The following is a 12993-nucleotide window of genomic DNA, read 5'->3' as shown; positions in this document are numbered from 1 at the left end:
TTATAAGTGTATGTATGTCCCTTGTTATGGATAGGGGGCAGTATTTTCACGGCCGGATAAAAAAACGTACCCAATTTAATCTGGTTATTACTCCTGCCCAGAAACTAGAATATGCATATAATTAGTAGCTTTGGATAGAAAACACTCCAAAGTTTCTAAAACTGTTTGAATGGTGTCTGTGAGTATAACAGAACTCAGATGGCAGGCCAAACCCTGAGAAGATTCTGTACAGGAAGTACCCTGTCTGACCATTTCTTGGCCTTCTTTGTCATCTCTATCCAAAACAAAGGATCTCTGCTGTAACGTGACACTTCCTAAGGCTCCCATAGGCTCTCAGAAGACGCCATAACGTTGAATGATGACTTTGCAGCCCATGACTGAAAAACAGTAGCGCATTTGGTAAGTGGTCGATCTGAGAACAATGAGATGGGCGCGCGCATGCACATGAAGAGTCCATTTTAGATTATCAGTCTTTGAACGAAAACAACGACTCCCGGTCTGAATATTATTGCTATTTTACGAGAAAAATCGCATAAAATTGATTTTAAACAGCGTTTGACATGCTTCGAAGTACAGTAATGGAATATTTTGAAATGTTTTGTCACGATACGCGTCCGCGCGTTACCCTTCGGATAGTGTCTTGAACACACGAACAAAACGCCGCTATTTGGATATAACTATGGATTATTTGGAACCAAACCAACATTTGTTATTGAAGTAGAAGTCCTGGGAGTGCATTCTGAAGAAGAACAGCAAAGGTAATCCAATTTTTCTTATAGTAAATCTGAGTTTGGTGAGTACCAAACTTGGTAGCTAGCCCGTGATGGCGAGCTATGTACTCAGAATATTGCAAAATGTGCTTTCACCGAAAAGCTATTTTAAAATCGGACACCGCGATTGCATAAAGGAATTCTGTATCTATAATTCTTAAAATAATTGTTATGTTTTTTGTGAACGTTTATCGTGAGTAATTTAGTAAATTCACCAGAAGTGTTCGGTGGGAATGCTAGTTCTGAACGTCACATGCTAATGTAAAAAGCTGGTTTTTGATATAAATATGAACTTGATTGAACAAAACATGCATGTATTGTATAACATAATGTCCTAGGAGTGTCATCTGATGAAGATCATCAAAGGTTAGTGCTGCATTTAGCTGTGGTTTTGTTTTTTGTGACATTATATGCTAGCTTGAAAAATGGGTGTCTGATTATTTCTGGCTGGGTACTCTCCTGACTTAATCTAATGTTTTGCTTTCGTTGTAAAGCCTTTTTGAAATCGGACAGTGTGGTTAAAGGAGAGTCTTGTCTTTAAAATACTGTAAAATAGTCATATGTTTGAAAAATTTAAGTTTTCGGATTTTCGAGGAGTTTGTATTTCGCGCCACGCCCAATCATTGGATATTGGAGCGGTGTTCCGCTAGCTGAACGTCTAGATGTAAGAGGTTTTAAGGTCCTTGTGTAATTGTACCCCCTAGCCCAATTGTCCATTGTATATTATTCATATATACTTGTGTTCCCACATGTACTTCCTGTATTGATTTGTGGTTAAAAAAAATAGTTTTTAATAATAATTTAAAAAAAATTATATTTTAAAAAATGACCCTTTGAACGGCATTCTTTCACATCATTTAAGAACGTTACATTCGCAGGTAGGTTAGAGCGTTGGGCCAGTAAACCGAAAGGTTGCTAGATCGAATGCCCGAGTTTACAAGGTAAAAATCTGTCGTTATGCCCCTGAACAAGGCAGTTAACCCATTGTTCATAGGAAGTCATTGTAAATAAGAATTTGTTCTTAACTAACTTGCCTGGTTAAATAAAAAAATGTTGCTTTCCCTTTAATATTTTCTCCCGCGTTTAATCAAGTTGAAAGTTCAGCGGAAGTGTGCACAGTGTCAGCAAACGCGCCAACAAAGAATAGTGTCAGTGAAATAAAGAACCTGACATTTTCCTGGGAAATCTGTTAATTTAGCTAGCTACACAGTTTACACTACGTTGTATGCTGAGTCAGTCACGTAACATGACGGAGGAAACAGCAGTTGGTTCAAGCTCAGGAAGGTGAGACATTTTGTAGGACATTTGTTTCTGTGCGTTCGCCTAGGTCTCGCCTATCCCTCTTGTGTGTTAGCTAGAAGCTAGCTCACTTGTTTTGATAACTACTTACATTATCTAGCCAATCACCAGTGTCTAAGTCGTTATGTACTAGCTAGTTAGCCGAAACTTGTTCATGTCCCCATTCTATAAACAATGCAATAACAAACTAACAATTAAGTTCCGCTCCAACACCCAACCAGCTACTCATTAAGGTGAGTTCGTAAATTCGCTCTAGCTATACTCCAATTTTGGAACAGTCTCGTCAGTGCCAGACAGAGCGCAGAATAACTGATGAATTTACGAACGCTCAACACCGGTTGAATATAGCCGGTGTCAGTAAACGTCGTCAAAGCGTAATTAAATTGCTGCCAGAAACACAGTTAGTCGCCAACACTCAGGATAACATGGAACCAGCTCTGCTAGGGTGAGTAAGATGGTCAGTGAGCCAACGTTAGCTTGACTGCGGTTGAGCTCAGAACGCTCGGATCAACCCCTACTCCTCGGCTAGAGCGTCCAGTGTGCGCTCCAATAGCGAAACGCGGTGAATTTTACAAGCGGACAATCTGACAATGCTTTGAATTTACGAACGCCCACAGCGCACTCCAGATTGAATTAACGAACACACCCTTAGTTAGCCCAATTGATGCTATTCGTGGGTGGTTAACCTTAGTTAACTGCGTTACACTATCCTCTAGCTAACGGTAACTATTATTAGCTAGCTACCTCGAATTGGACGTGACGATCTGTTGCACTTGCTAGCTAATGTTAATTTTCTTCGCCAAGTTAGCTAGTTAGAGCTAACTAGTTAGGCCGAAATTGTTAGCTAATTGGCTGCGTTGCTAATTGGCTAGTGAACTAGCTAGCAAAGCATGAAGCAATTCGCCTACTGCCTGGTACTCAAGAAATGTACGTGCTTGCTGGCGTGACATAGCTATGATGCTAACGAGGAACATTTTCCAAAGCTTTCTATAGCTGAACAAGGAACGCCACTTTTTTTTTTTTTTTTTAGCGATCCAGCTCACCAGTTCAATTCAACGTTATTGTCTCAAGTCAAGATATGCCAGTGTCAACGTGCAAAACGTGTTTTTTTTCTTCTACGAACACTAACGTTACCTGGATGGCTCCTATCTCCTAGAAGCAACACTTCCGTTCGAAACAGGGTAGAATAATAGTCACTGGCATACTGAGATTACCGGGGGCGGGGTGTCTGTTGACTGTAAAATAATACGGTTACGTTGCTCGAAGGACATTTTAACCCCTCCTGCACCAGGAAATGTTTAACCCTAGCCTCATGACCTCTGCTGAACTATTTAGCGTTCACACTAATGTACATTTACCTAAACTTACTTGACTAGACAATATTTTGTAGTCTTGAGTCCATATTTGACTGCACTTGTCACTGTTTCAGCATGGATGAAAAGCCTGGGTCATCAAGTGCTATGGCAGCAGACAGGTGAGGGACTGCACTTTTTGATTTTGTTGGTTTGAATTTTTACAGATTTTATGACTGGGTTTCTCTTGTACCTTTTTTAGTCACAACTCCACAGTGATGTATCATGCAGTAGGTTTGTTTGAGTGAAGTACAAAATATGTATTGTAGCTGTCATGTCTGTACCACAGCTCTGTCAATGTGATGGCGGAAGCAAAGAAACTGATCGGCGCTGGGAACAGGCACATGGTGATGGGAGATGTCGTTTCTGCAGTCCATGTGTTCCAGGAGGCTTGTGGCATGTTGTGAGTACTCAGAACAAATGGCTTGGATCCAGGGCAGTCACCCGAGTTTCATAACATTCGTAGCCCAGTCCTGAAGACCAGGGGTGGAGGGGTTTGTGGGTCTGAGGAAAAAATGGCCTTTGCAGGAAATTATCTTAGAAATCTGTCATTTTATATGACTGCAGACATTACAATATATATTTTTTTTATACCATGCAAATTATCAAAATGACAAGCTCTTCCTGACATTTGCATACTGAGATTAATAAAACAAATGACCCATGCCTTAAATGTAGCCAATAGCATGGGCCAATGAAAAGAGTGGATACACTGATGTTAGGCCTAAAGTATGAGGAGGAAATTATAGTCCCCCAACTTTCCAGTGGCACTCACCTGTTCAAACAGATTTTTCCTGCAATTGTATTTTGAAATATTGCCAAACAGCTTCTAGCCACTGCCTGCTGTTCATTGAGTTGTGGCTGTCAATCAGCTGTTTTATATTTCCCACGCAGGCTGCCTAATTGCGGGATTCCTGACTGTAGACTAGGCCTATGTGCTCATAATGTGACAAAACACAATCTACAGCATTTTTTTTTTAAATAAGCTATTGATCCTTAGTGTCTCTTATGCTGGTGTAGTATTTTCAATGATTTAATTAATAGACAGGAGTAGCCTAATTATATAATTTTGCAAATGTATTTCAATTTATCTCTAGCACTTCCAGCACCCCTTTCTGCAACACTGTTTTTTTCCCATGTTTTGAATTAAGGCCAAATAAGTTATTAATTAACACTTATTAATTCAATCGATTGTGGTCAGTAACCCCATATGAGGTTATGTAGGTAGGCCTACTGTTAAAATAATCAACAAGTAGCCTAGCCCACAATTATGAGAATTAATTCAGTAAGTCAATGAAGCCAATAGTGGTTTCAGTTATATTGTTACTGAAACGATGTAGGCATTTTTGAACAATGCAAACATATCAAATAACTTGAATAGCTAATGGTAAGTGCAAATGTGTATTTGCATCAGTAGGCTAACTGACTGAAATGCATCAGAAAAGTATCAAAGTTCAGGGAAGCTCATCAGGTAGGCTATAGACCTAGTGTGTGTGGAGAAGATATGCATTGCTTTCAATTGCTAGAATCAAATCAAATGTATTTATATAGCCTTTCTTACATCAGCTGATATATCAAAGTGCTGTACAGAAACCCAGCCTAAAACCCCAAACAGCAAGCAAGGCAGGTGTAGAAGCACGGTGGCTAGGAAAAACTCCCTAGAAAGGCCAAAACCTAGGAAGAAACCTAGAGAAACCAGGCTATGAGGGGTGGCCAGTCCTCTTCTGACTGTGCCGGGTGGAGATTATAACAGAACATGGCCAAGATGTTCATAAATGACCAGCATGGTCAAATAATAATCACAGTAGTTGTCGAGGGTGCAACAGGTCAGCACCTCAGGAGTAAATGTCAGTTGGCTTTTCGTTGCCGATCATTGAGAGTATCGCTACCGCTCCTGCTGTCTCTAGAGAGTTAAAAACAGCAGGTCTGGGACAGGTAGCACGTCCGGTGAACAGGTCAGGGTTCCATAACCGCAGGCAGAACAGTTGAAACTGGAGCAGCAGCACGGCCAGGTGGACTGGGGACAGCAAGGCGTCATCATGCCAGGTAGTCCTGAGGCATAGTCCTAGGGCTCAGGTCCTCCGAGAGAGCGAAAGAAAGATAGAATTAGAGAGAGCATACTTAAATTCACACAGTACACCGGATAAGACCGGAGAAATACTCCAGATATAAGACTGACTGTAGCCCCCCGACAAAAACTACTGCAGCATAAATAATGGAGGCTGACACAGGAGGGGTATAATGAATCATCAGAATAATGATCATGAGCACTCACCTCAATTTAACGTTTTCCAGCCTAATTATAACCAAATATTGAAAGAGATTCAGTGGGGTAAAAGATCTGACATTGACGCTGGTCTCAAAGCAGCACAATGACGCTGTCCCAATCAAAGCAGTGCTGGAATTATTAGTTGACCACACATGGCAGTTGCGTTACATTTATTATAACCAGGGGTATTCTTTTAATAGGTAGCCTACCAGAGCATTATTATTAAGCCATCATTCTGAATGAAAGTTGGTACCAACTTCTATAAAATCATTTTAGAATATAGACTACATACAATGCATCATCCAAATTGCATGATTGCCTACACATACTGTGACTAATCCTAAAACACCAAATCAGGCCTTCACTGTCAGTTGATAACTCTTCATGTTGTACAGATGAAATGTCCATGCTGCATGCATGCCAACTATTTGATCACAATCAGTTTCATGGTGTTATCATTTTTCAGAGTAAATAACTCACGGACACCAGAGAAACTTAACCAAGTTTAATTCTTCCCAAAGGGCCGTTACAGCTGTAATTCAGACAAAGACATGTTCTCACCATCACAAGTGTATATATAATATACCCCACTTTGGACACTCCTCCTCTCCAGTCCTTACATCTTATGAATCAACAGGAAGAGGGTAACAGGATAATAAACCATTATTTCTCCTTTCAGGAGATCTGACCTGGCCTCAACCCCTCCTTTGCCTAATCCACAGATGTCCAGCCGCTTCCCCTATAGCAATCCTGTGACCTCCTCCTGTCCACCCAACACATTCCAAAGCCATCTGTCTTTCTACAGAGACCCATTACCTTCTGACATAAAACCCAGTCTCTTTCACTCCTCATACACTATGCGTCTGATCTGTCATGTCTTTGATATCTCAATGTTCAAAGTTTACCCCGACTCCAACAAGGGGAATATGTGTTTCGATCTTCTTGAATGACGTAAGGGTGGCTAACCAGCTGAACTAATCCACTTTTTAGAGCAGATGGAGTTAATCACAGACACATCATGATGGGGGGGATGCAACATTTCGGCACAATCATCCTAAATTGTCATAATAAATTACATGGTGTTTTTGGTATAACAGTAGCCTGACACGATCACGCTATTGTATTCGGTTTGTTACGTAGGATACTAATTCATCATGAAGTGATCTTGCGAGACACGGCTCCATTCTGAGATGTGGCGGAGCATTGCTCCGCTGTGCACCGGCAGCACTACACCCCTGATTATAACGGTTGGATGACTTCGGGAGTTTCACGTAACCAGAGCTCTATGAACTAAGTGGCACATTCAGTTGACTACAATTTCTTTACACCATTGCAGGAGCGCTAAAGATTTGGGCCTGACCCAAAATTATTCGGGGCTAAAGCCCTCGAAAGCCAGGTCATGGTGACGTCCATGCTTGGATTGACTGTGGATTTGTAATGTTATGAGGGTCAAGTATTGATTTCGGATGTTACAAGGAGCATTTATTCTTTACCTGACCTCAACCAGTCCTGCTAATCTGACATCTCTTGTCCTTCAGGGCTGCGCGGTATGGGGACACTGCAGATGAGTGTGGAGAGGCCTTCTTCCTGTGTGGGAAGTCTCTACTGGAGCTTGCCAGGTAAGTGGAAGTATGATACTGTTACTGTATGGGTCTTTCTGTACCTGTGTTTAGTGTTTACATTCTGTACCTGTGTTTAGTTTGCAGTTACATTTTAGAATAATTGCTTTTATAATGGTATGGTCATTTAGCAGACTTTTATCCAAAGTGACTGGAAGAACTGTTGCGACTGAGTCACTTGTGTATTCAGTATACAAGGGGTTTGGCTGGTGTAGGCCGTCATTGTAAATAAGAATTTGTTCTTAACTGACTTGCCTAGGTAAATAAAGGTTATTTAAAAACATAATTATTGTGGCCCATGTGGGATTCAAACTCACAAGCCTGCTGTTGCCAGCACCAAGCTCTGAGTTATGAATATTTGATTTAAATGGCTGTGGGATGTTTCAGGGTGGAGAACACTGTCCTTGGTAATGCTCTTGAGGGAGTCCCCGAGGAGTCCTCTGAGGAGGAAGGAGAGGGAGAGAAGCCGGACACCTCAAAGTTTGAGAGTGCTGACAACTTGGAAGGTGAGTAGTAACCCGTCTTAACCGGACCATCACTGTTTATGGCTGCATGTCACTTAACTACTAGCTAGCTAGGACAATGGACTTGTGCTGGAGCAAAAACTAACAATTGTTTATTTTTTTATTGGCATTAGTAGTAGGTGTCTTCAACATGATATCAAGAAATGACATGCCCCCTGTCAATGGGCTTATCTGACAGGGGAAGAGGGAATGACACATTCATCCCAGTCAGCACTGTTCAGTGAGGAAAAAGGCTGGTTCATGCTATGGTCACAGATTGAGAATTTATTTTGACATGCACTTTTTTTGGGGAGAACGATATAACTTAAGTTTTCATGCCCCATGTATCTCTGGTGTAGACAAATCAAGGGACGAGCTTCGATTGCAGGTTTATGATGCGATGGCAGAGAAAAAAACAACTAATGGGGAGGACGGCAAAGCTGAGCCAAAGGAGGAAGGGAAGGGTGACTCTGAGGCAGTGGCAGAGGGGAAGAAAGAAACCATGGAAACGGAAGCAAAGGAAGAGGACGCTGCCAAGTCTCCTGCCAAGAACGGGCGTGATGAGAAGTCTAAGCCTCCTGTGGATGGGGTGGAGGAGACTCTTTTTGCTCCTGAAGATGAAGCTAGAAAAGAAGAGGAAGCTGTGAAGGAGATTGGTGTGAAGGCTTCTGAAGAGCAGAATGTGGAGGAGAAGATGGAGGAAGAGGGTGAAGTTAAACTTATGTCCTGTGTAGGAATCATCTGTTTGGGTGCACCAAGTGGATTGGGACTAAAGGACCATAAGAATGGCTCTTACACAAATGGTTGAACCTGCAGTGGGGCTGTAAAGGGATTGTAACTGAAATCTCACTTCTCTTGCTAATGGAAGTTTAAGCTGCACTGTTGGGAAGGGCCGCTGTCACATTATTACTGGAATCACAAGCTCTTCCTCTTCCACTTGTCTTTCCTAGTGAACTATCAAACTCTGGTTTCGTACAGTTGGTCATTGGTTTTCCTGAAGTGTAGAACTGCTGCAGCTGAGGCTTACTGTATTCTCTTGGCCTCCACTCTTAGATGATGATGATGACGACGACGACGATGATGACGGGGAAGGCACTGCTGAAGACAAAGTAAGTTGTCCTTTAAACAATGCCCCTTTGTCACAATGTACTTATTTGGTATGAAAATATTACACAAACGTCTATCTTTTCTTTTCTTTTTCCCCCCCATCTCTTGTAGGAGGAGGAAGTGGGTAACCTGCAGCTGGCTTGGGAAATGCTGGAGGTCGCCAAGGTCATCTACAAAAGGTAAACGCTCCCTGTAGAAAGCTACCATCAAACTTTGTTTTGTGTATACATTATACCAATGGACTACCTTTCACCTGTTTCCCTCTCTCCTTATACAAACAGAAAGGAGAACAAGGAGGACCAGTTGATGGCTGCTCAGGCCTATCTGAAGCTGGGAGAAGTTGGCGCAGAATCTGGTATGATCTCCATGTGCTGTTTCTTGCACTTATTTATTTATTTTGCTCAATGCAAAATGTTTTGCTACGGCTTGCCCTACTGAACATGCACGTAGTTATGTTGACTTTATACTCCATCCCATTTCTGATCACCTTGCCCTTCCCCCTCCGGTGTTAGACCCTTGCACCACACACTACAGATGTTTGTTTCATATTCACGTGGCCTTCCCTCTTCTAGGTAACTACCCTGCAGCTGTGGAGGACTTCCAGGACTGCCTGTCCCTGCAGCTGAAGCACTTGCCCCCCCACAGCCGCCTGGTGGCCGAGACCCACTACCAGCTGGGCATGACCTACTGCATCACAGGCCAATACAGCGAGGCCATCCAGCACTACAGCAGCTCTGTCAAAGTCATCGAGAGCCGCCTGGGTAAGGTGGATAAATATAATAATACATGCCACATGTCTATGCATTTTAGTATTTGAACCTCCAACCTAGCCGTTGCTAGCGCCATGTTACCAATTTGGCCATACAGGATGGATAGCGGGGTCTAGGGGACTCCCCTCTGACCTTCTCCAATGGGTTTTAAGGAGGAGAGAGAGGACGTGACAAGTATGCAATTGAGGTTCTAAGGAACTGACCGGCCCTCATCGACGCCGATTTGGCATACTCGCTCAGCGTAGTCGGTCAACAAAGGAGCCAAAAGCATGTTTTACCGACAGCTGCTGTTCAGATCTCTTGTAGCTTTTCAGCAACAATTTGGGAAATAACTTTTTGCACTTAAATTCGAAGCTACCTGCACATTCACTACTGCACTAGGTATGACTTGTCAACCTCTGACCTATCACTTACAGACCTTGTTTCTGGTTTCTAGCCATGCTCCAGGAGGTGATCGACAAGGCGGAAGGTGAAGACAGAGCCAAAGAGAAGACCGAGCTGGAGGAGCTGAAGCAGCTGCTGCCTGACGTCGCTGAGAAGGTAGAGGATGCCAAGGAGAGCCAGAGTATGGCAGGATCAGCCTCTGTGGCCATACAGCAGACCTTGGTGAGTCCATGTGGGATACTGGCTCGTCTCAGGGTGGTGTTCATTAGTCACCAAACAGACTGAAACTGGGAGGAACTTGTCCATTAAATGTTCCTTTTAACCCTCCTGTTGTTCGTTTCATGTTAATTAATTCTGTGTTCCCGGTCCAAATGACCACCGAATTATAGCTGATTTTAAATCCATAATAATACATGTTATCACCTAATGTTGTTAGATCTTTTTATCAACTTAAGTTCTTGTGAACATTGAGTTTTGAACTTCTATTTGCTATTTATAGCCTGTAGGCCTCATTGACCTGAGCTCATACAACTTGTTTTTGAGTAAAAAAAAGCATGCTGTATGGATTATTTTCACTGTAACAAATACTCAGATGAACCTTTGCTATTTATCACAGGCTACTTTGTGTCAAAGTTTGACAAGGACTCTCTCCTCACCAGTGTCATGATCAAGAGCCTCACATACAGTATATTGTTTGGTCATTGTGCTGCCACAGAATGAATTGTGAGCAAGGCCTCAAAAAAGCTTTATATACCAGAGCTGCGAGAAAAGTTCTATATATTGTTTCAATGTTGCGATTGTTTGTGTGATTGCCAACAGTTGTGGTTCCTGTGTGGGAAAGATTCTATTGGGGACAGGTTCCCATGGGGGTTGCCATAGAAGCCAAGAAGGGGAGTGCGGTGTGTGTGTGTGTGTGTGTGTGTGCTCAAACACACATGCATGTAGGAGTCTGGAAGAGGAAGTGTCCATCTGATGAATGGGAATGTGCCTGAACTCAATGTTATACTGTAATTGTAGTCTCACCCATTCATTTCTAATGACCAGTCACTACAGACCGGGAACACCACAGGTGTACAAAAGTTAAATAAAACACCCAAAATGTAATGAAAATCATCAAACTGTATTTTGTGTGTTCCGATGCCCCTGTGTGGACAAAGTCATTGAACCTTATGACAATCGGATTAAATGAACTACATTTTTCAGAGAACTTGTAAATCGGTCCAATTTGACCGGAACGCAGCAGGAGGCTTAATTTACTGTTGTAAAGTGTTTTGATACGTGTTCTAATGAATGACTTAGTATAGCAGGTCTACTAAATGTTTATCACCAAGCAAGGAACAAGTTCAGTCCACTTCTCAATTTCTAATGAGAAGAAAAGTTGACATGAAGATTTAGCCAGCTTGTTTATGCCATTGATCTGTGGATGTACAGTCTTTCTTCTACTGATCATGTCTGATCTCTTCCAGGCTGGAGCTTCTACTTTGCCAGCATTCCCATCCTCTTCCTCATCAGCGTTTGCAGAAAACGGTGGCTCTTCCTGTTCATCAGCATTCGGAACCAGTCAGGTAACTACAGTCTGTACATCTTCCTTTCACCTGGAATGAAACCTTGTGCTAATTCAAACAAATGACTTGGATGTCATTAACTTCAGTAAGCAGCGGCTCTCATGACCAATTCCCTTGTTCTGTGTTTTAGATCCCTGTCAGATCGGCAGCCGATGGCGCATCCTCCTCCAAATCTGCATCAGACATTTCCCACCTGGTCAGGAAAAAGGTGAGATCCCTCCCCACCACCGCTGCGTGCTACTATACCCAATCCCAGCCTGGGGCAACAGGTGGCGAGTCTGCTCATACCCTGGTCTATACATCATGCTGTACATTACTGTGCTCTGCTTGTACTAGACCCCTCCTTTGTCAAATCGGTCCATGCTCCCCATTCCTAGTATGCTCATGTTGCATGAATTTCTTGCTTGCTCTTAGTTGCGAGGGTCACTCCTCTTTTTAATGGTGTTTGACTACTTTGCTTTCCATTCCAAGCTCCCCTTTTGTGGTTGCGCATTATGCATGTTTAGTAGGTGTTTTGATAGAGCTTGAATTCTGATGGCTGTGTGTGTATAGTTGTGATTGTGTAGCAGTGGCTTTTGTGATTTGTGTGGTAATAGAGTAGATTGCAGTAGAGGTGAGGGAGGTCATGTTGAGAAGTGACTTTGGTTTGTATTCCTGAACAGAGGAAAACTGAGGAGAGCCCCGTAAAGGACACTGATGCTAAAAAGACCAAGCAGGAAACTACAGTTAATGGCAGCGGCGATTCCGGCTCTGGCAGCAATGGAGTCCAGGAGAAAGGGGCACAGGAGGCGAGTTGATAGGTTTATAACTCATTCTCAGAAGGGTTAGGTGCAGCAGAGGAAGTTGGTATTGGTGGCATCATGTGAAAGGGACCCCCCCCACACCTTTGCTAGTGTCCTTTTTTAAACATTTGAACAGACTGGAGTGCTATGACATATTTGACCAGGACTCATACAGGGGGGGCGTAAGTCCTCAAACTGATTCATCTCTACAGTGTTAATTGACCCCTGATAAGAATGGCAGGTTTGTATCTGTGGATTAAAGCAGAGTCCAGGCATTTAACATTCTGATCTACTTCTGCTGTCAGATTGGATGACTTTTTATTCCCTCCCCCTGTTATTTGTATAGCCCGGCAAGCTGTCCGCCTCTGTGGAATCCTCGGTGTGATGTAAGCTTCCTCTTCCTGATCTTCCAGCCAGCAGAGCAGCCCCTTATGCCCATTTACACTTGTTTCTGTAAATATGAAAAATTTTCACATTTGTTTGTCTAGTTTTTGTATACTTGTTGTAATAAAAGTTCATTAGAGTATTTGCAAATGTGAATCACTTGTCTTTGGAATTAATACCACTTTTATT

At 42.6% G+C, this 12993-nt stretch overlaps 1 protein-coding gene and 1 non-coding gene across 7 annotated transcripts; both read left to right on the top strand.

Moving 5' to 3' along the window:
• Window positions 1-1866: 1866 nt before the first annotated feature.
• LOC115192261 (nuclear autoantigenic sperm protein) lies at window positions 1867-12954 on the top strand. 6 transcript variants are annotated; one of them, XM_029750560.1, is made up of 15 exons: window positions 1867-2054; window positions 3499-3543; window positions 3711-3824; window positions 7229-7309; window positions 7697-7815; window positions 8172-8519; window positions 8869-8921; window positions 9031-9098; window positions 9201-9274; window positions 9492-9680; window positions 10126-10295; window positions 11540-11638; window positions 11769-11846; window positions 12301-12426; window positions 12767-12954. In XM_029750560.1, exons 1-15 carry the CDS (start codon window positions 1996-1998, stop codon window positions 12803-12805), a joined length of 1662 nt encoding a protein of 553 aa, XP_029606420.1. In that variant the 5' UTR covers window positions 1867-1995; the 3' UTR covers window positions 12806-12954. The 6 variants fall into 6 exon arrangements, with proteins under 6 accessions (XP_029606420.1, XP_029606419.1, XP_029606423.1 ...); XM_029750559.1 differs by having other exon boundaries at window positions 8866-8921; XM_029750562.1 differs by lacking the exon at window positions 1867-2054 and adding an exon at window positions 2109-2302 and having other exon boundaries at window positions 8866-8921.
• Window positions 9891-10026, top strand: LOC115193119 (small nucleolar RNA SNORA16B/SNORA16A family). Its single transcript, XR_003878082.1, has one exon. It is a non-coding gene; the product is annotated as a small nucleolar RNA SNORA16B/SNORA16A family (small nucleolar RNA).
• Window positions 12955-12993: the final 39 nt, after the last annotated feature.

Source organism: Salmo trutta, chromosome 4 (genome assembly GCF_901001165.1).
Source record: "Salmo trutta chromosome 4, fSalTru1.1, whole genome shotgun sequence".
Classification (NCBI taxonomy): domain Eukaryota; kingdom Metazoa; phylum Chordata; class Actinopteri; order Salmoniformes; family Salmonidae; genus Salmo; species Salmo trutta.
The sequence above is the reverse complement of the archived record's forward strand: the minus strand, read 5'-3'. Positions and strand labels throughout refer to the sequence as shown.